Here is a 24,148-nt window from a genome sequence, read left to right as displayed (position 1 = left end):
AATCTGTGTCACAACGATATCCTTGTGGAATCTCTATCTGCTGGGTCCTTTGCTGGTTTGCTGCTTGAAATATCTAGTTATGGATGTTAGGATCTATATCTCTATGAATCCGTTGAACTGATGGTGCTATTTTTTGAGCCGACGATGGTATCTGGCCTGATGTGCCAAAATTGACCATTTGATCCTGAACTTGCCCCGTCGGCTATTGCACATGCTGTACTGATGATCTAGGATTATACTGTATTAGTAGCACCTTGAACTTGCTCAGATGAACTCTGAACTGCCTAGACATCATCATTACCAGCTGGTGCTGCTTCCTGATGGCAAGTACCGGGTTGATTTGTCCCCTGAGTTGATGGGGGGGATGTGGAATATTGTAGTAAACCGGTCCAACCTGATCAATCGGATATCCATGAAATACCTCTTTCATGGTGTTGTGGAATGTGTTCAAGAAAACTGTATTATGATTCAATATGACATCATGAACAGATTTGTTCACAGCTTCTATGAAGAAACGCCTATCTTTAGCTTTGTCTATATCTGACTACCCATGCAACAGAACTCTTGGTAGTGGATATTTCTAAACAACTTTATTGTCATGTGTCTTGGTGTAGGACAACAAACACTTGTTCTGAAATTCTTCTTAGCTTTACTGATGACATCTTTATCCTTATCAGGTAAGTCTTCATAAGGCACCATAAGGATGTCACTGTTGTTGTAAGTTGCCATGACGATTGTGGTGTCCCACCGAGCGTGCCACAATGTGTGTCGACATAAAAACGTGTCAATGCATCGAGGCACACAGCAAGCTGGAAGGATCTGCTTGATGGAGCAAGGCTGGAGATCCGCTTGGCTTCAACGTAGAACCAGTCGACCCTACGAATTCCACCCGAGGGTGTGCCAGTCAATTTGACCTGCAATTGACAAGGAGAGAAAGTTTATCAGTAATTTAAGGTGGAACATGTCGATCTTGCCCAAATAGTTCCAAGTGTGGCACTTCAGGAGCAGCCAGTGTTAGCCCACTAGATCTTCGGCACGAAGATGTCCAACCACTCACTAGTGTTGCCGAGCACGCACTAGTGATGCCGTCCACGAACCATCATTGAGTCATAGTGTGTGGTCGGACAACATTAGCCATGGTTGGCAACGCTGGTGAGTGGTCGACTCGCCCGTGCTGGTGACCTAGACGAAAAATTGATCAAATAGCCAATACGGGAACAAAATCGACTGTTAAGGACGGTAACACTTCGCGGGTTATGATTGATTTTATAATGACAATTGCGATGTAGCCTATTTTAATTATCCTTTTCCTTAAGCTATTAACATGTATGTGTCAGAGATACATCACTGGCTAAATCAAATTCGATCAATACGTAGTGTAGAGCCAATGAATTTAGTAAGAAAAAGGGATATGCCACGCACACAATCGACTGTTTGATATAGATAGACCCACAGACCATCTAGATCTAATCCATTATCATCAACAGTGAGGTTTGACCGGATCGATGCAGCTATGATGATAACAACAAACTAAAGCCAAAGAATTCATAGAATCGACCATACTTCAACAAATTCATGAAAGCGTGTCATATCTGTGAAAGCGTAAACGAATCGGCTAAAAGAGCCGATTCAGGTAGAAAAAGGATCATAGCATGTGAACAATCGACTATTCAACACGAGCAGACCTATCAACTCCTCAAATCTAACCAATCATCTTTAACAGTGGGGTTCGACCGGATCGATGATAGCCATAATAAAGATAACATATTCAATCTTTAAAGAAAATAGATCTACTCATATTTAACAGGATCATGAAAACACATTATGAACGTTAAAGTGCAGGTGATCGGCTATTTAGCCAATGCAGGCATAGCAAATAGCCAAGGTCATGTCTGGTCGAAAGCAATTCTACCAACTAGCATCCTCCGATCTAGAGTGTCATCAGTGGGGATCAACCAGATCGTTATAGCCATAATAGCAATCTATAGACCAGATTTAACCAGCCAGTAAACCTCATCAAGATCGAAGTAGGATAGCCGATGTAACGTAATTCATCGTTTAGAATAAGAATCATCGCAATGTGGCAAAATAAATGAGGGACTAAGAGGATGTGAGGCCGATCTAGTTTGATCTTGATCGGGTAGGTTGATGTTGCTGAAAAAACTAATGACGATAAGAACATCAGCAAGATCGGTAACTTAATGAACCTACCCGAAGGATGCCACCCTTAGGTAGAGCTAATAACTTGACCTTAATCTAATTCGAGCAGTGGAGGTCGAACTTAACCGATGCAGCCATACTTGAACTAGATAAAGATCGATAACTAGCTTATACTAGAGCTTGCAGTGGATGTCGAACTTAACCGATGTAGCCTTACAAACCAAAGTATAAGCCATGATGGTACTTACAGACAAGTCGGAGGTCGACCGGACCGATGCAGCCCTGCTTGTTGAAGAACTCACCGAGATCTACAATACTCCTACTCATAAGGGTTGGCACGGGGCCAAAAAAAGTAATTGGTATTGATTGATTGGATGTCTTTTTACAATAGCCGGGGTCTAATATTTGTACCCGGAGTCTAAGCATGAATCCTACTTAAGTACGACTCATTACAATCTTTGGTATAAAAGAAAACATTCCTAACTTAAGATAACTTGGACCCTAATGTTTCCCTTTTTGTAGAGTCTGACATGTATTTTCCAACGCCAACCGTAGCTCATTGTCGTTATCTGCTAACGTCATTCGAAGAGAGCCGATTCCAGTCCCACATCTGAACCAGCTGATATCGACCCTTATGCAATCGATTCCTTGATTGACACAATCTTGGAAGCTTCGAGTTCCCACATTCTTCTTCCCAAATTTTGGTGTAAACAGGCACCCTCTGGATGTGTCTTTCCTATCAATTTTGCAACCGGCATAATCCGAATCGGAATAGCCAACTAGTTGGAATCTAGATCCTTTGGGTTACCAAAGACCAATGCTTGGTGTGTTGTTAAGGTACCTGAGGATTCTTTTAACGGCAACCATGTGAGCCTCCTTAGGACTAGCTTGAAATCTAGCACATATACACACACTAAACATGATGTGGGACCTAGATGCGGCTAGATATAACAAGCTACCAATCATAGAGCGGTAGAGAGTTTGATCATCCGTTTTACCTCCCTCATCTAGGTCGAGACGTCCATTAGATGGCATTGGTGTCTTGATTGGCTTACATTCATCCATATTGAACCTCTTGAGAAGATCCTTGGTATACTTTTCTTGAGAGATGAAAATCCCTTCTCTCATTTGCTTGACTTGAAAACCAAGAAAGAATGTAAGCTCTCCAATCATAGACATCTCGAACTCTTTTGACATCAATTCACCAAACTCTTTGCAATAATCTTCATTTGATGATCCAAATATGAAATCATCAACATATACTTGACAAATGAAGATTTCTCCATCAAGCTTCTTGGTGAATAGTGTGGTGTTGACTTTCCCAATGGTGAAGCCCTTCTCAATGAGTAAATCCTAAAGGTGCTCATACCAAGCTCTTGGGGCTTGCTTGAGCCCATATAGCACCTTAGACAACCTATAAACATGATTAGGATATCGAGGGTCTTCAAACCCAGGAGGTTGATCAACATAGACTAGTTCATTTATGAAACCATTCAAAAATGCACTTTTAACATCCATTTGATATAATTTCATTTCATGATGTGATGTATATGCAAGGACGATACGAATGGCTTCAAGTCTTGCAACCGGTGCAAAGGTCTCTCTACAATCCAACCATTCAACTTGAGGGAACCCCTTTGCAACTAGTCTTGTCTTGTTCCTCACAATAATGCCTTGATCATCTTGCTTGTTGCGGAACACCCACTTTGTTCCAATGACTCTTGCACCTTGTGGTCGCTCTTCAAGAGTCCAAACTTCATTGCAGGTGAAGTTGTTTAACTCTTCATGTATGGCATTTATCCAATCCGGGTCTTGAAGAGCTTCTTCTACCTTTTTAGTCTCAAAGTAAGAGACAAAAGAGTGATGTTCAATAAATGAAGCAAGTTTTTGAGAGTGAGTCATTACACCCTTTGAAGGACTCCCTATGATGAGATCTTGTGGATGTGCTTCTAGTAAAGGTGAATTTCTTCTATCAACCACTTGAGGGGGAGGTTGTGGAGCATCAACATCTTGTGCTTGTGCCACCATTTGATCATGAGAGACGTGGGTATCTTCATTTTCTACTCTCTCATCTTTATCATTATCTTGTGGCACATTTGATGAAGAAGGTGGATCAATCACTTGTACATCATCTTTGGGCTTGATGTCTCCAACTGGAATGTTCTTCATGGCCTCCCTCAATGGTTCATCACCTACAACATCAAGATTCTCATGTGCTCCTTGGGAGCCGTTAGATTCATCAAATTCCACATCATATGTTTCTTGAACCAAGCCAGTGGCATGATTAAATACTTGATATACTTTGGACATTGATGACTAACCAACAAGAAAGCCAATATCACAACATATTTGAAACTTCCCTAGGTGTTGCCGCTTCTTGTAGATATAGCATTTGCAACCAAACACCCGGAAGAATGATACGTCTGGATTCTTCCCATTGAGCAACTCATAAGGGGTCTTGCCAAGAAACTTTTGAAGAAATAGGCGGTTGGATGCATAACATGCGGTGTTGATAGCTTCCGCCCATAGAGCTTTGGGTGTGTTATACTCATCAAGCATTGTTCTTGCAGGTGTGATAAGTGTCTAGTTCTTTCTCTATACTACACCATTTTGTTGAGGAGTATATGTTGCGGAGACCTCATGCTTGATTCCAACTTCATCACAATATGCTTCAATGTTTGTGTTGTCAAATTCTTTCCCATTGTCACTTCTTATCTTCTTGAGCTTCACTTCAAATTCATTTTGTGCTCTCTTGGCAAACTTCTTGAAACATGATGCCACTTTGGTCTTGTCATGAAGAAAGAACACCCAAGTATATCTAGAGTAGTCATCAACTATCACAAGACAATAGAGATTTCCTCCCAAACTCTTGTAAGTTGTCGGTCCAAATAGGTCCATGTGGTAAGCTTTTGTAGGATGAGTGTTTGCAACTTGCTTGCTGGCTTGACATGCACTACAAAGATTGTCCTTCTCAAATTTCACATCCTTCAACTCTCTCACCAATTCATTCTTCATTAGCTTCTTGAGTGAGCTCATCCCAACATGAGCAAGTCTTTTATGCCATAGCCACCCAAGTGATGGTTTGGTGAATAGGCATGTCTTCAAGTTGGCATCTTCGGAGGTGAAATCCACTAGATATAGGTTGTTGTATCTAAAGCCCTTGAATATAACTTAATCATCATCTTTCTTTGATACAACCACTTCCTTCTCGGTAAACAAGCATTGAAAGCCAAGATCACACAACTGACCAACGGATAGCAAGTTGAAGCTCAATGAAGCAACATATAGCACATTTGAAATTGAATGATCATTTGATATTGCCACTTTGCCCAATCCTTGAACTTTTCCCTTTGAATTGTCACCAAATGTAATTCTTTCTTGACCATCAACTTCTTCATCTAGTGAGGTGAACATACGAGGATCACCGGTCATATGTTGAGTGCAACCACTATCAATAACCCAATGACTTCCACCGGTCTTGTAGTTCACCTACACATAAGAGATCAAGCTTGATGTTTAGGGACCAAAACTTGATGAGGGCCCTTGACTTTCTCAACTAGTGACTTTGCAATCCAAATTTTCTTAGGACTATTCTTGTTGGGAGGACCTAAGAACATGACTTTCATTTTTTCACTAGAGTCCTTTCTAAGCATGTAATGAGCATTGAAAGCATAGGGTCTAGCATGCTTGGGCAAGGGTTGTGGTGGTGGAGCTTGACACTCATGGGCAAAGTGACTTTCTTGTCCACATTCAACACATCTCTTTGGCTTAGGCTTTGACTTGTGTTGTTGTTGGTGTTGTGCTTGAGCTTTCTTCTCTTGATGTGCCAAATACCCAATGCCACTTCTATCCATCTTCATTACGGTGTTCATGAGTAGTTCACTTTGAAGATATTGACCTCTTGTGAACTTGCTCAAGTCGGTCTTTAGATGTTCTTTCTCCAACTTAAGCTTCTTGTTCTCTTCTTTAAGTTCATCATGATTTTTCTCTGTCTTGAGTCTCTTGTTCTCTTCTTTGAGCTTCTCATTCTCAAGAGCTATATCACAATCATGATCAATGTTGTCTATCACAATAGTGTTGGTGGTTGATAGCTTTTCAAGATCTTTCTTGAGCTTTACATTCTCATGCTTGAGCTTGACATACTCATCATAGTTGTCGGTCTCAACCACTTTCTTGCCTTTGCAACTAGATCCTTGCTCAATGCTCTCAACAATTAAGTCATCACATGATGTAGCTATATCAATCTTAACAACATGGTTAGTAGCATCATGTGGCTCATTGGATAATAACTCATAAGAGACAACAAGTTTATCATGATTAACCTTGAGATTTGTGTACCCTTCTTTTAGCATATTGTAGCTAGTGATGAGCTCATTATGTATCCCCTCAAGTTTATCATGTTTTTCTTTAAGCTCCTTTTTAGAGGATTTGAGCTCCTTGAGTTTAGATGACACAATTTTATTTTCTTCTCTAAGCTCAACACTAGCTTTTTCGGCTATGTCACATTTTGCTAAGAGTGAGTCCTTCTCAAGTTCTAGATTTTCATTTTTAGCTCTTGTCTTTCTAATGATTTTAGTATATTCATTGAGCAACTTGATAAGATCATCATAAGAATGTGATTCAAATTCATTATCACTATCACTATCATCAATGCTAGCATGATCAACACCACTACTATCATCATCATTTTGTACCTTTTGTTCACCCTTGGCCATAAGGCATATGTGTGTAGAGGATGACGGCGATGGTGTCGGTGAAGATAGTGAAGAATCAATTACAATAGCGGCCACCTTCTTGTTCTTACTTTCATCATCGGATGAGCAACTTGATGAATCAATATCCGTGAGCCAATCACCAATGATGTATGCCTTTCTATTATTCTTCTTCTTATGGAAATCCTTCTTCTTGCCATCATTCTTCTTGTATGGCTTGTTTTTCTTCTTCTCATCATCATCTTCATCACTTGAGTCATCTTTCTTGCCCTTGTACTTCTTGTACTTATCTTTCTTGGGCTTGGGTCATTCATGAGCTAGATGATCAAGTTCTCCACAATTATAGCAATCCATCTCGGAGATTGGCTTCCTTCTATTGCTAGTGAAGAATTTCTTCTTGTTGCCATCAAACTTGACACCGTTCTTGTTGAGCTTCTTAAGCATCTTGGCGGTTCTTCTCACCATGAGAGCAAGACTTGCATCATCAATTTCATCATCACTTGAGCTCTCATGATCAACTCTTGCTTTGCCCTTCTTCTCTTGGCTAGCCTTGAATGCCAAGTCTTTCTTCTTGGTGGAAGAAGAGCCATCTTGTGGTGTGATGTGCATATACATCTTATGTGCATTGATCTTTTCCAATATTTGAGTTGGAGTAGAGGTGGAAAGATCACCTTGATGAAGCACAGTCATAATATGCCCATATTTGTCAATGGAGAGGACACTCAAGACCTTTCTTACAACATCGGATGGTTGCATTTGTGTGAGTCCAAGCCCATTAACTTCCTCTACAAGAACATTGAAGCATGAATACATCTCATTAGCACTTTCTTTAGGAAGCATCTCAAATGAATTAAGCTTTTTCATAATAAGATGATAGCATTCCTCACGCTCACTCTTTGTTCCCTCATGGAGCGCACAAATGTCCGACCATAGTGCATGGGCGTCCTTGTGGTTCTGCACACGGTTGAAAACATCTTTGCAAAGGCCTCTAAAGATGGTGTTTCTAACATTTGCATTCCATTTCTCGTAATTAACTTTATCGCCTTGAAGGTGAGTGGGATCCTTAGGTTTCGAAAAACCTTGAGAGACATCTCTAAGAATTCCAACATCTAAAGCTTCTAAATAAGCCTCCATACGAATTTTCCAATAAGCAAAATCATCTCCCTCAAAGCTAGGAGGAGGTCCATCCCCGTGAGACGTCTTTCTCTAGGCGGTTAAGCCTAATTTAGCGAGCACGAGGCTCCGATACCAATTGAAAGGATCAAGATGCCCAAGAGGGGGGTTAGCCCAATTCACCCCCCTCTTGGGCATCTTGATCCTTTCAGCGAGGAAAGAACAGGAGGGTAGGTTGTGTTGTTGTTTGGGAGCCAAGTTATGGCTCATTGTGAATAGTCCTTTTATTATCTTGGCCTTCCTCGACGATCTGCTCTCTCTTCTCCTTATTAATATATGCCAGCTAGTATATAATGAAGCATTTTTAGGTCTGAACTCTCCAGATCCAAATAGTGCTCCGATCATATTGTCGTTAGTACTCCCATGGAGTCAGGATCTAGACACAGAACGGCAAACTAGGATGGGAATCAACAAGCGACCCAGCAAGGAGGCAACAAAAAATTAGTAAATGAAGAACGAGCCTGATTAACGTAGTGAGAGCATCCTTTATCAGCAATGTTTATGCCAAGGGAATCAGCAACCCTATGGGAAAATTGGCAGCTGCTTGCAGGTCCATCCACGGTGGATAAAAAAAATAAAATCAAATTCATCTCACAGAAGACTAAGAAAGCAGACATGGTGAATGGATTAATCATCTGCAAGACTAAATGAACATGGCGCAATTTCACTCACAAATTGACGATTAGGCAAAGGTAAAAACTAACAGGTGATTGACCACATGAGGGACGTGCAATTTAAGAAAGTTCCGCTGCAATACACGGTGTATCCTTCTAGAATTATATATATAAGTGTATGCCTCTACAAATTTTAAATGACATTTAGATCTACAGTATTCACATAAAGTTAATCGATTTATGAGCTCATACGAAAAGAACTACAAATTATCATATGTGTTACATAGAAAAGTGGCATCTCATCCTTTCTTTGACATGTGAAATGCAATATACAACTAAAAATAATTTCAAGAGACAAGGGTATGGCTTTTTTATCGTACCGTCTCTATAAAATTATTTGGGAGCATAAAGGCCAACACCACTCCCGCCACAGGAAACCCCGTCCTCTTAAAGAAACACACATGTTTGGTACCTTAACGTCCATAGAGGAATCTGCAAACGTACGAATATTCACTACAGCAGCCAGTGGCTTCTCCGAGTGTCAGTTGCACTCGGGGAAGGCCCAGTTGCACTTGGGGAAGCCTTCCCCGAGTGCAACACTCGGGGAAGACCCTCCGGCTAATCCTTATCTGGCAAAGGCGTCTTTCCCGAGTGCCGAAAATCGTGCACTCGGGCTTTGCCGAGTGCCGTGCTGGCACTCGGGAAAGATTTGACGCCGTTGGCTGACGGCCGACGCTGTTTTCTTTTTTTATTATTTTCTTCCCTGAGTGCAACACTCGGGGAAAATTTACACTCGGCAAAATAAAAATGCGAAAAACCCCGAAAATAATAGCAAAAAAACCCAAAAAAAATTTTCGGGGGAGGCCGCCACCGGCCAGTGCGCGACCGCCTCCATTGAAGTCGCTGCATTTTTTGCGCAAAATTCACAGCTAACGTGGCCGGCGGGATTCAAACTCATGACTTCTCCCTCACGTGTCTGCTGCTCTACCACTGCACTACACTATCACTTGTGTCTAGATTCCGTTATCTATCCTCATATATTATACTAAACCGAGAGTAAATTGCTTGTTTGAGGCCCTAAACGAATTCAAATAAAAAGTGGTAAACTACAAAGTTTCATAACTTTTCGAGGTGTACAATTTTCATTTAGGAAGTTTTTCCATCCGATGTCGTTTGAAAAATTCGAATTTCAAATTTGAGAGATTCAAACGTAGTTTTGCATGATAAGATGATTTCAAATCAAAAAGTTGTCAACTACATAGTTTCATAACTTTTGGAGATCTACAATTTTCATTTAGGAAGTTTTTCCATCCGAGGTCTTTTGAAAAATTCAAATTTTAAAATTTTAAAATTCAAACGTCGTTTTTGCATGACAAAATGATTTCAGATCAAAATGTTGCCAACTACAAGGATCGTTCAAGAAGTTAATATTAATACCACCATATCCAAGGTTTAGGTAGGCCCCGACAAGTTTCGTGATTTTCGGATTTTGTTCGGATTTTATATGATTTAAATACACTTTTCCCGCAAGTACCTCGTCATGTTACGTCAACAAGATACTCGACATTTCATGTGAGTTCCTAGATACGGCCTCAACATACACCAAATATCATGAATATCATTTTTTGAATCACCAAATTCCATTATTTCATGCACCTGCAGTTCAAATTTGAAGTATGCAAAAAAAAATTCAACGAAACGAAAAAAATTAACGAAATATACCAAAAAAAGTCAAAATTGTCCCAAATTTGAACAAGGAGTTTTAAATAATGTGAGAAGGCCTCACAAAAAAAAATGAGGCAAAAAAACAAAAAAAAATTCTTCCCCGAGTGCCTTCCCTGGCACTCGGCAAAGAGGCCCTTTGCCGAGTGCCATGACAGGGCTCTCGAGGAAGCCAGCCTCTTTGCCGAGTGCCAGGGTGCGACACTCGGCAAAGCAATTTTTTTTAGTTTTAACGGCGTGGGCGGGATGGGCCGTCAAGTAACATTTTTCTTTGCCGAGTGCCGCTCTTCCCCGAGTGTTGCACTCGGAGAAGAGGGCCTTTGCCGAGTGCCAGGGTGCGGCACTCGGCAAAGCCTCTCTTCCCCGAGTGCTATTCTTCCCCGAGTGCAACACTCGGGGAAGATTGGCTTTGCCAAGTGCCCGATTTTTGGCACTCGGGGAAGCCTGCGACACTCGGGGAATTTTACCTCTCCCGTAGTGATTGTTGTTGCTTTCATCCAGGAGTATTCCATTATTTTATCGAATTCGCAGGGAACGTGTGTGTTTATCTAAGGCTGTAGCTACGTCCAAACACAACAAGATAACCTGCGTGATATAAGAGGCTAACCGAAAGAACCTGCATGAGCCAACTGACTGGCCACCAATCTGATTTGTTGTTAGCACAATTGACCGTATTGATTCGGCCATATCTCGTTGATCATGTAAGAGACTAGCAGCCGTAAAGAACCTGGGTGAGCGTTATCAGATCATTATTACTTATAGCACGATAATAAAATGTCAGCCGGGGAGATGCAACCCTGACAATACAACAGAAGTTCCTACAATCAAATTGATGAGTAATATACGCTTGAGTCTTGTTCCACTAATCGCCCAGGCGAAGACTCTCACTCCACCTTGCTGGGGATCATTTTCCCAAAAAATTTGTAATAAAATTATGCGGAGATACAAATGTTGCTAATAGTTTCTACAAATCTAGTTAAACTTAAGAAAGTTTGATCAGCATGAGTCCCATAACGACTCTTTCATGAGACCGAGGAAGTAGGTCAGATACAGAATTATTAGTACAAGTTGTCACCATATCCGGTGGTTAGACATGGTTGGCTGTATGCGGAGCCATCCTGCAAAGAGTAGTTCCCTCATGTGCTCAACTGCTCATATATATACGTTGGCCATGTGCCTATACTACTCACTATTGAGAGCATGTACTGCTGCCTACAGCAGGGAGTAAAAGATGCCTGCGGTGCTGAGGATCACTAATTATGTACATGCACTACAGGAAACGTGTGTGATGTAAGAGGCCATTTTATCTATGGCGCTCTAGCTATGTACAAAGACAACAAGATAACTTGTGTGATGTAAGAGGCTAGCTGCAAGAACCAGCGTGAGCCAATTGACCAGAGCCACCAATCCGATTTCTTGTTAGCACAATTGACCAAGTAGTGATTCCGCCATATCTCGTTGATCATGTAAGAGGCTAGCCGCAAGAACCTGTTTGAGGGTTATCAGAGCATTATTTATGGCACGATGATAAAATGTCAGCCGGGGTGATGCAACCCTAGACAATACAATAGAAATTCCTACAATCAAATTGATGAGTAATATAAGCTTGAGTCTTGTTCCACTAATCGCCCATCCAACTCTATTGATGCAAAAAACTTATCAGAGCATTATTTATTGGCTTATTGCACAGTATAATTAATAATAAAATGTCAGGGCTGCAGTATCAGGCTTGGTTGACTTTGTGTCCGTTGTGAATTGGCCTCTTCAATGAACTAGACTTGTGGGTAACAATACACAACTTCAAGTTGGCACTATCAAATTGTAAAGCAAGCATCATGGTTCGGTGTGTATTAGGTGTAGAGTTGGATGCACAAGGTCAAAGTCGTCGAGGGAAACATAAGGTTCTTATTTCTCGCAATCTGATGGAAGAAGCACTGCACTGCATTTTGTAAGCGAAAAGGACGTAGATGGTTTTAATTGGGATATGAAATTATATTGATACCAAGTGGCCGTCAAGTCCAGTGGTCTGAGAGTCGAATGTCTGGTAGTGGTAGGTTCAGCCCTCTGGACGTAAATACAGACTCACGTCTGCCCGGTGGTGCAATTACGAAATGGTAAATAAATACACTATAATCAGACTTGGATAACAAGCACCGTCAGGCAACTTGCTCCACTCTGGGCCTGCCAAACAGGAAATTGGTCTTGCGAGTCCTCCGGTCTTCTCTTGCGGCCCAGTTGCTTGTCGATCTAGCTTCTGGCCCGTAACCTTGACTTGGCCCAACCCAGAGCTGGTATTGGCAGGAGTAGTCGTGGTCGCCAGCGGTAAGGAATTAAGCTTTTGATACTCGCCTCCCAGTCGGTTTCTACAGCAAGAATTTTCTATTGAACAACCTTTCAACAAGAGTCTTAAATAAAGTTCAAAACAAACAAGTGTCTTAAATTTTTGAAATTTATGAAAAACTACATACTTGTATTTTCGCCGATAAATCCAAGTGAATTTGCTGTGGTCATCAATAAATCTCACACAATATTTTTTACGACCAACTAATTCTGGTGCTAGTCCCCAGACATCAGAGAAAACAAGTTCCAAAGCAAAATGAGACACACTAGATGACTTTGGATATGGCAATTGCTGACATGCATCACACACTAAGTCACTAGACACTTGATCTATTATAGGAACATTATGACTACTAACAACATGCTTAACAATCGTTGGAGCAGGATGACCTAAATGATTTTGCCACCAAAGGCTTGCTTTATTCATGACACGGGAACCGGATATAGACCTCTATGACACCTTCCTTTAAGGATGATATTTTTTGTTGCCCGATCCTTGATCAAAAAGTAAATTTGGGTGAAATTCTAAAAAAGTAGAATTATCACAAGCTAACGTATGAACAGAAACAAGTTTTTTGTTGCTTGTGGAACATATAGAACATTTTTGGGGCATGAACTGTAGTATGACCAATGTGACTAATATGCATACCTGCACTACTCGCACTGTGGATCTGATCACCACCGTTATACTTGTTCTTGAGAGTCAGCTTCTTGAATTCTCCAATAATGTGATCTTTGGCAGCAGTGTCGTGTACCAGTTGGTGTCGATGGTGTATGAACTTGTTGCTGCAGAGACAAGCTGTGCCAGCAATGATTAGCGTTGTGGTCTTTCTTGAAGCACACTTGACCCAGTGGATGATCATCATCATCTGCAGGAGACACACGACTATTGTTGTGGTAGAAGCTGCGGTCTCCTCCTTTTTGGGGTGCATCGTTCCCGCGACCACGTGGCGAGGCACCACTATGGCCACGGCCGCAATGACCTCCCTGGCCATGGCCACCACCGCATGCACCACCACGACCTCTGTTGGTGGCATTAGCAGAGCCAGACCCTGATCTGGGTCTTGAAGTTGAAGAGTTGTGAATACAACTCGCCAACCGAGATGGGCTCCACGCACCCTGGCGGTGAGGGCATGCAGTGACAAGCGAATTTTGGCTTTATTTCTACATTTTTTGCGAACGGCCTTCAGACATCTCTCGATTGGATAGCACCAACGGGCCTGCATGGCCCCCCCCATACGTGCCTCATATGGGAGGTGCACAATCAAATGCTGCATCGGCAAGAAGAAGCCGGGTGGAAAGATCTTCTCCAACTTACAAAGCAACTCAGGTGCCACTTTCTCCAAGTTTGCAACCACGGTCCGAGATAGCTCCTTGGCACAAAGCCGCTCAATCCATATGTGGTAGTCATGACTTTTCATCCCGTTGACTCGCATAGTGCCTAAGTTCACTCCCCTGCTCAGGTTCGCCGCATACCCATCAGGGAACATTAACGCCTTGATCCATCGTAGTACTTCCCTCCTTTGTTCGGGTTTCAAGACGAAATCGGCCTTAGGCCTTTTCTAGTTCTTGCCGTTTGCAGGAGGCCGCATCTCTTGCTGTGGTCTATCGCACAATGTCGCCAGGTCCACTCTAGCCTTAGGGTTGTCCTTAGACTTGTCAGTGTCCATGAGTGTTGCCCAAAGTGCCTCGGCGATATTCTTTTTAGTGTGCATTACATCAATGTTATGGGGCAGTAGGAGGTCATCGAAATAGGGGAGCCTCGTCAAGCCGGACTTATGAGTCCACATGTGTTGCTCACCATATCCCACAAAACCACCTTCTTCATTGGGCATGAGAGCATCTATCTGAGCATGAACCTCGGCACCAGTCTTCAAGTGCGGTCTAGGGTCCGTGATTGCGACACCTTTCCTAAAGTTCTTGGTGTCTTGTCGGAATGGATGGTTGGAATCTAGGAATTGACGATGTTGATCGAACGACGAATACTTGCCACCCTTCTTCAACCAAATGAACCTCACAGCTTCCTGGCAAATTGGGCACGGGAACTTCCCCTGAACACACCAGGCGCTGAATAACCCATACGCCAGGAAGTCATGCATGGAGTATTGGTAACAAACGTGCATTTTGAAGCTTTGCTTTGTAGCTCGGTCGTATGTCCATACCCCTTAATTCCAAGCTTTGATCAATTCATCAATCACAGGCTCCATGAACACACCCATATTCTTCCCCGGGTGTCCAAGAATTATCAACGTCAAGATCACGTTATGTCGTTGAAAGGCGACGCCAGGGGGGAGATTGAGGGGGATAACAAACACGGGCCAACATGTGTAAGGGGCGGCCATCATGCCATAAGGATTGAACCCATCTGTTGCCAGCGCGACACGTACATTACGAGCCTCATTGGATTTCAGACGATGTTTGTCATTAAAGCTGGTCCATGCTTCACCATTAGATGGATGTACCATCTTGTCCGGATTGTACCGTTTTCCATTCTTGTGCCACGTCATCTGTTTCGCGGTTTCCTCGGTCATGAATAGCCTTTGAATCCTCGGCACGAAGGGAAGGTGCCGTAAGACTCGGGCGGGTATCTTAAGCTGCCTCTTCTGGCCACCACCATCACCAGACTCTACCTCTAGGAACCTGGAAGCTTTACACTTCGGATAGTTATTTGCCTCCTTGTGTTCTTCACGAAATAGGACACACCCGTTCGGACAAGCATGTATCTGCTCATATGGCATCTTCAGTGCTTTAAGGAGCTTATGTGCCTCGTACATGGTCTTTGGCAACATGTGGTCCTTTGGAAGCAGGGTGCCAACCACGGCCAACACCTTATCGAAGCCTTCTCGACTCATGTTCAAATCGGACTTCAACCACATCAAGCGACTAATGGCATCCAGCTGAGAGACCTCAGAATGAGCGTGAAGGGGTTTCGCCGCCGAGTCCATCATGTACTTGAACACATCTATGGCTGCTTGCATCTCCGCCTCCTCACGTCCTTCAACAAACTGTGCTTGGTGAACGTCATCTACCATGTCTGCTACCCTAGCATCAGCGTCGAAAGCCTCGACGCGTGGTCTCACCACCTCCTCTCTCATACGATCGGCTTCACCATGGTGGACCCACTGGGTGTAGCTCGGCGTAAACCCATTCTTGTGCAGATGTATACCCATGACTTCCTGGTTTTGCATTCTCCTGTTACCACACTTGCTGCAGGGACACAAAGCCATTTTTGGGTATCTAGCGGCCTTGCCAAATGCACGCTTCAAGAAACGATCGGTCTTGTTCATCCATTCAATGCTGACATCACCCTGACTTGTCCGGCCCGTGTACATCCACTGACGGTCCTCCATCCTCTAGCATATATAACATCTCCACAGGTGACCATCAATTGCATCTACGTGGTGTCCCTACTCTCTAATAGGTGAGGATAGGTCCTAATCCCACCCGCGGATGCGTAGATGAGGTTAGTTTCCATGCTCCGCTCCTATCCATGACAAAATTTCGGCAGCACCTCCCCGCTGTTCTCCCGATACACGTCCTGCAAGGGAGAGTGTGTATCCAAAGAACAACAGGGGGTAATGCTGAAACACCATCTCGGACCGGAGCGAACCATGGAAACTAACCCATCTACGCATCCGCGGGCTGTCCAAAAAACGTGGACAATCCAAAACAGATACGGTTGCAGATATACAAAGATCTGCATACCTCCAATCGTATCTCTTTCGGACGGGAGACACCTAACTAGGTTACGTGACCAAAGACCACATACGGATAGAGGGGTTATACCTAGGGTGCCGGTGAGGTCAGGGTAGCGGGGCGGTGGAGAGTCAGTGCAGTGGCGAGTCGACGCGGTGCAGGAAGACCCGCAGCACCGACGAAGACGATCGGGGTCACCGAGTCCCTCCCACAGGTCCTCCTGCAAAAAAGGGCAAAAATGGTTAGTGTCGACTCAAAATTTCGGCAGCACCTCCCCTGCACGGGGAGGTTCCCAAAACCTGCAAAAAACATGGCACAAAGGCCAACAACCACATATATACCAAACATGGGCACGAAGGCCAACAACCACCAATATATCAAGAGGAGCCATGTACTTTAGTTCTCTTTCCATGCAGATGAAAGTATTGAAGTAGTACAACAACAATTACTACTAACCCTACAACTACTACTAACACTACTACTAACAACTACTTAACTACTAACAGTACTAATACTAAGAACTACTTAACTATTAACAACTACTACTACTAACCACTACTACTTACTAACTACTACTATTTACTAACTACTACTACTACTAACCCTACAACTAACACTACTAACTAATACTACTAACCACTACTACTTACTAACTACTACTATTTACTAACTACTACTACTACTAACCCTACAACTAACACTACTAACTACTACAACTAACACTACAACTAACACAACTAACTACTACAACTAACACTACAACTAACTACTACTAACACTACTAACTACTACTACTACTACTAACCCTACAAGGGTAGGGCTTACCTTGGCGGCAAGAACGGCAAGAGCGAGGGCCGGCGATGATGGCGGGGATGACCGCAGCAACGCGAGGATCAACGGGCGGTCGGAACGGCGCAAGGATCGACGGGCGGTCGGGTCGGCACCTTCCTCTTCTTCCTCCTCCCCCTTCTCTTTCTTCCTCTTCTTCCTCCTCCCCTTCTCTTTCTTCCTCTTGCTCCTCTCCTTCTCCCTCTGCTGGCCGGCCACAGGGCACGGTGGGGGCGGTGGAGCTCGGGGCCGGCCGGGGCGCTGTCCCCGGGGAGGTCGGAGCCCGGGGCGCCGGCGAGCTCGGGGCGGCGGCCGGGGACCCGGGGCGCGGGCGCGGGGCCACCGGGGCGAGCGCCGCCGGGACAGGGGCGGGGGGTGCGGGACGGGGGCGCCGGGGCGGTCCCGGCAGGACCTCGCCGGAAGGGGACGACGGCGGGGGCGGCGACGGCGCGGCAGGGACGCGGGGGCGGGTGGGAGAGGAGTGAGGAGGGGGTGGGGTTGGGCCGGCCCGTTCTGGGCCTTTAGATTAAAAGATTTGCCGAGTGCCGGGCCCAGCGGCACTCGGCAAAGGGTTTTTTATTTTTTTTAAAAAAAATTCTTTGCCGAGTGCCCTGTGACCTGGCACTTGGCAACGGCTTCTCTGCCGAGTGCCAAGGTTGGCACTCAGCAAATTAAATTTTTTTGTCAAATTACTGTAGCAAGGCCCCAGAAAAAAATGCGGCGAAAAAAACAAAACAAAAAAAATTTAATTTGCCGAGTGCCAACCTTGGCACTCGGCAAAGAAGCCTTTGCCGAGTGCTAGGTCACAGGGCACTCGGCAAAGAATTTTTTTTAAAAAAAATAAAAAAAACCTTTGCTGAGAGCCTAACGTCGGGGCACTCGGCAAAGGCTGACGGCAGGTGGCCGCCGTCACGCCGGCCACCTTTGCCGACGGCCAAATTTGGCCGAGTGCCCGGCACTCGGCAAATATTTTTTTTTTGCCGACGGCCGCTCTCGACAAAGGAATATTTGCCGATGGCCTATCTTTGCCGAGTGCCGCTGGGTCCGGCTCTCGGCAAAGATTGCCTTTGCCGAGCGCCTGCCGAGCGCCCGATAGAAAGCGCTCGGCAAAGGTTTTTGCACTCGGCAAATCGGGCGTGTCCGGTAGTGTGCTGAGGATCACTAATTATGTACATGCACTACAGGAAACGTGTGTGATGTAAGAGGCCATTTTATCTATGGCGCTCTAGCTATGTACAAAGACAACAAGGTAACTTGTGTGAGCCAATTGACCAGAGCCACCACTCCGATTTCTTGTTAGCACAATTGACCAAGTAGTGATTCTGCCATATCTCGTTGATCATGTAAGAGGCTAGCCGCAAGAACCTGTTTGAGGGTTATCAGAGCATTATTTATGGCACGATGATAAAATGTCAGCCGGGGTGATGCAACCCTAGACAATACAATAGAAGTTCCTACAATCAAATTGATGAGTAATATACGCTTGAGTCTTGTTCCACTAATCGCCCATCCAACTCTATTGATGCAAAAAACTTATCAGAGCATTATTTATTGGCTTATTGCACAGTATAATTAATAATAAAATGTCAGGGCTGCAGTATCAGGCTTGGTTGACTTTGTGTCCGTTGTGAATTGGCCTCTTCAATGAACTAGACTTGTGGGTAACAATACACAACTTCAAGTTGGCACTATCAAATTGTAAAGCAAGCATCATGATTCGGTGTGTATTAGGTGTAGAGTTGGATGCACAAGGTCAAAGTCGTCGAGGGAAACATAAGGTTCTTATTTCTCGCAATCTGATGGAAGAAGCACTGCACTGCATTTTGTAAGCGAAAAGGACGTAGATGGTTTTAATTGGGATATGAAATTATATTGATACCAAGTGGCCGTCAAGTCCAGTGGTCTGAGAGTCGAATGTCTGGTAGTGGTAGGTTCAGCCCTCTGGACGTAAATACAGACTCACGTCTGCCCGGTGGTGCAATTACGAAATGGTAAATAAATACACTATAATCAGACTTGGATAACAAGCACCGTCAGGCAACTTGCTCCACTCTGGGCCTGCCAAACAGGAAATTGGTCTTGCGAGTCCTCCGGTCTTCTCTTGCGGCCCAGTTGCTTGTCGATCTAGCTTCTGGCCCGTAACCTTGACTTGGCCCAACCCAGAGCTGGTATTGGCAGGAGTAGTCGTGGTCGCCAGCGGTAAGGAATTAAGCTTTTGATACTCGCCTCCCAGTCGGTTTCTACAGCAAGAATTTTCTATTGAACAACCTTTCAACAAGAGTCTTAAATAAAGTTCAAAACAAACAAGTGTCTTAAATTTTTGAAATTTATGAAAAACTACATACTTGTATTTTCGCCGATAAATCCAAGTGAATTTGCTGTGGTCATCAATAAATCTCACACAATATTTTTTACGACCAACTAATTCTGGTGCTAGTCCCCAGACATCAGAGAAAACAAGTTCCAAAGCAAAATGAGACACACTAGATGACTTTGGATATGGCAATTGCTGACATGCATCACACACTAAGTCACTAGACACTTGATCTATTATAGGAACATTATGACTACTAACAACATGCTTAACAATCGTTGGAGCAGGATGACCTAAATGATTTTGCCACCAAAGGCTTGCTTTATTCATGACACGGGAACCGGATATAGACCTCTATGACACCTTCCTTTAAGGATGATATTTTTTGTTGCCCGATCCTTGATCAAAAAGTAAATTTGGGTGAAATTCTAAAAAAGCAGAATTATCACAAGCTAACGTATGAACAGAAACAAGTTTTTTGTTGCTTGTGGAACATATAGAACATTTTTGGGGCATGAACTGTAGTATGACCAATGTGACTAATATGCATACCTGCACTACTCGCACTGTGGATCTGATCACCACCGTTATACTTGTTCTTGAGAGTCAGCTTCTTGAATTCTCCAATAATGTGATCTTTGGCAGCAGTGTCGTGTACCAGTTGGTGTCGATGGTGTATGAACTTGTTGCTGCAGAGACAAGCTGTGCCAGCAATGATTAGCGTTGTGGTCTTTCTTGAAGCACACTTGACCCAGTGGATGATCATCATCATCTGCAGGAGACACACGACTATTGTTGTGGTAGAAGCTGCGGTCTCCTCCTTTTTGGGGTGCATCGTTCCCGCGACCACGTGGCGAGGCACCACTATGGCCGCGGCCGCAATGACCTCCCTGGCCATGGCCACCACCGCATGCACCACCACGACCTCTGTTGGTGGCATTAGCAGAGCCAGACCCTGATCTGGGTCTTGAAGTTGAAGAGTTGTGAATACAACTCGCCAACCGAGATGGGCTCCACGCACCCTGGCGGTGAGGGCATGCAGTGACAAGCGAATATGTGGACTGTACTAGTGTAATCAGTATTATTATCGAATATGTATGATGAGTTAATGGCTATTTACTCTTGAGTTAAGTGTTGTCCCTGTTTCATTCCATCTATCGCAACCTTCATTCTCCCTTTGTCCTGTAGGTCACCCTCGGCCTCGACATCTCCCAAAACCGAATATGTGGAATGTAGTAGTGTAATCAGTATTATTATCTATTTTTGGGTTTGTCTTTTAATCCAGGCATCATTATTTAGGAATGACAAGTTCATCTTTAGTGTATTTAGAACATCACTTGTTCATTATTCTGTCGCTCAAATTAATAATAGTAAGATAAATTGTCATCGATGAAATTTTATCCTAGATCCACCAATAGAGACAGGCGCTATTCAAAGCTGCGGCCTTGGTGCCATGACACGGGAGCCGTGACAGTGTTGATCACTACAATTTACAATAAAACAATAATACAATAGCCAAGATCATAGCTGTTTAGAATCGGGCTATTCACGGATTGTCAGATCCGTTTTCTCATTCCCGATCCCAAGAAAGAGACGTGTAGAAGTTGTAGATAGATCCTATCTCCCTCTCTCAATCCCCAAGAACAATATACAAGAACACACAGGAGACAAAGGTGTGTGAGGGGAGCCATCTCTTCATTCATCTTCGAATAGTGAATACATAGGTTACTTATATAGATAGAAAATAGCTCTTTAACTTCTTCGGTTATAACTCTTGAGCTTCAAGAATTAATTCGGTATAAGCCCACTCACATAATTATGAACCACTCACATAATTAGTTTCACAACACTCCCCCTTGGGCTAATACCACGACAAACTCATGCCTCATCAAAACCTCTGTCCAAAAACCCAGTGGGAAAAAAGAACAGAGAAAAGAGTACGTTATTGTCGCTTAAAGCATTTGCACATTGTTGCCTCATTAAAAACCTTACATGAGAAACTTCAGGAAAACTCATCAAGGGAAAAAAAGAGAGTACAACATATGTCTTCAGAACAAATTGTGACCTTCTAGATCATATCAGTTTGAATTCTCTAGAATTCGGATTAAGGGTTATTATTCTAGGGAAGTTCTTCCCTTGAACCTTGCAGAACTGTCACGCTATGCCAAAAATGCTTTCTACGGGAAGCATATGCACATAGAGACTTAACAAGTATATTGCATACATTACAAGGATCATTTCACAATCTTAACCTCATCTTACTTCTGGAACTCGTGAGCTAAAAACATGATGCGTACATAAACAATAAACCCACTTTCATAAATGGTGTCACGGTAGAGCCTTCAACAGAGGTTAAAAAGTCACAATTAGAATAACACCTTCTAGGCATTGTTTGAGACTTTCAAAGTCTCGTGAATGACGATCAATATCTTGTAAAGACTCCCCCTGATGACAACATCTGTTGAAGTCATTCATTTCCTTGACATTAACCATTATTTGGAAATAAACATAGACATGGATAGTGCAAGTGAGATTACAAGATTTCCACAATATTCAGTCTTCATTACATTTGTCTCGCTATTCTTCAAGAACATACTGAGATAGAGAATAATGCAGAGGAATTTATTATATTCTAGCATGCATATATCAGGATGCATATTTGTGCACTTCAAAGTTACAATGACACGTATCTCCGAGATGTAATTAATAATCATTATTCTTTATATCATTATAATTTTCACGATTCATAATAGTTGTGACTCCTTCTGGGATTGACTACGGATTCTTCGAGAATCTTTAATACATAGTAAGATGTCACAAGTCTGTATTTCTAGCGTAACGGGGAAGTATTGCTAGTAACACCAAATATATCATATCGGTTTTCAGAGGGTACTTTAATTCCAAAACTTCAAGTGGAGAACACGTTATATCACAAGTATATATACACCCATAGTAAAAGCTCATGAAGTGCGCATGTGCTTATATGGTATACCTTTCAGTTCCTCATTTCATTCTTATCTCTTGGGTCTTTTATATGGGTCGTTATTCTTTCCAAGGAATTCACTTATTTTGGTGCATTCAAACATATAACCATATATTCCTTCAAGGGAAATCCTTCTAGCAGTTGTTATATTTATAGGGAGATCATTTCTCTTAAAGACCATATTGGTATGAGATTTTGATATTGCTCTTTACGGATTTTCAGATCCCATAACTGCATATTTTGATTCATGCCATTAGCCAGATTCATTTATATAGCGGAACATATTTTGTAAAACTTATGCTGGATCTGATCTCTATTAAGACCTTTTGAACCATCCCTTTTCACCACCCATTATTGAACGATGACCCATAATATTTGAACATCAGGTTCAAGATATCCACTTAGCGATTTTTGGTTCAGCCTCAATTGCATGTTTCATATAACCCGATATAAGATCTTCAAGCACTCTTGCCATGGACTTTGTTTCGGATCCGGGTCCTCGAAAAGAGACTCATATAGCAATTATAGAGGCAAACAAGTGTCGAGACACATATTTTCCGACTTCAAACATCTTAATAATGATCTTCGTTATTTCCCAATATGATAGATTCATTGTCGTTCCATATTCCTAGCTTCATAGTACATGTTGAAACCTAAAAGATGAGCAACTAAAAGGTATAAAAACAGTAAATTGAACAAAAAATTAGTTAGGAGGGGACCCGTGACCGACTCTGTGAGCCGAGCGGTCGTCGGCCTAGGGAGATGCGATGGATGGCCAGCAGCCAGCACTGCTACAATATGCATGATTGGTTGTCACTTCACCACCCATACCATATACAGCTCCTGTCGTCTGTCATCATGTACGGAGTAGTAGTAAGACGGATGGCATTCATGACATTAATTGTCATACCAGTATCAATGTTAATCATAGAGGAAATTTCATGGTCGGTTCCTAAACTTAGCGTGGTGTGTCATCTAGGTCCATGTACTACCAAAAAGCTATTTTTGGGTCCCTAAACTTGGTTCCAGGTCTCACCTAGGTCCAAACGGATATTAGCCCACTACTTATGCTGACTAGGCGTGCATTAAAGTTGACCCAATAGGTGGGGCCCGCTTGTCATGTCTTCCTCACGTCTCTGTTTCTTCTCCGCTCGCCGGCGCCACCCTCACCGGTGGAGTCAGACTAGACCTCGGCAAGGTAAGGGGAGAAGGGGCGAGGCTCGTTTCGTATTTATGCAGGGAAGGGAGCGAATCGTGGGCGACGAAATCGGGGAGGTTTCCCCCAAAAATCCGCTGCGATTATCCAGATCCGGTCTTACCGCCCACGCGCCCACTCCCTCCTCATTAATTGCGCGTACGGTTACGTCCCGTCGGCTGGCACCACGTCGCGTCCAACCGCAGCAGCAGCAGGCGCCGTTTCGCCTCCCTGAAAAAGCCGTCTCAAAAGACGCGCCTGCCGTTGTTAGCCGTAGGGAGGGAAATAACCCCCACCCGATTCCTTTCAGGCAAAGGAACCGGGCGCCGAGCCCACTACGGTCCAGGGGTTCGAAGGCTGGGCCCTTAGGGGTTTCGACAGCCGCCCTAGGGCAACAGAGTCAGGGGCGAC

At 43.5% G+C, this 24,148-nt stretch overlaps 2 protein-coding genes across 2 annotated transcripts; one reads left to right on the top strand and one right to left on the bottom strand.

Annotated features, from left to right (window-relative positions):
* Positions 1 to 284: 284 nt before the first annotated feature.
* Positions 285 to 15,948, bottom strand: LOC136480725 (uncharacterized). Its single transcript, XM_066478190.1, has 5 exons — positions 15,069 to 15,948; positions 6,024 to 6,196; positions 804 to 914; positions 422 to 544; positions 285 to 317 (listed from the first exon to the last, which is right to left on the bottom strand). Exons 1-5 carry the CDS (start codon positions 15,946 to 15,948, stop codon positions 285 to 287), a joined length of 1,320 nt encoding a protein of 439 aa, XP_066334287.1.
* A 1,341-nt stretch (positions 15,949 to 17,289) lies between these two features.
* On the top strand, positions 17,290 to 17,730 carry LOC136480724 (uncharacterized). The gene has a single exon (XM_066478189.1). The coding sequence runs from the start codon at positions 17,290 to 17,292 to the stop codon at positions 17,728 to 17,730; it is 441 nt and encodes a 146-aa protein (XP_066334286.1).
* The last annotated feature ends 6,418 nt before the right edge of the window (positions 17,731 to 24,148 follow it).

The sequence above is a fragment of the Miscanthus floridulus genome, chromosome 9 (genome assembly GCF_019320115.1).
Source record: "Miscanthus floridulus cultivar M001 chromosome 9, ASM1932011v1, whole genome shotgun sequence".
Taxonomy (NCBI): Eukaryota; Viridiplantae; Streptophyta; class Magnoliopsida; order Poales; family Poaceae; genus Miscanthus; species Miscanthus floridulus.
This window is presented reverse-complemented; position numbering and strand designations above follow the sequence as displayed.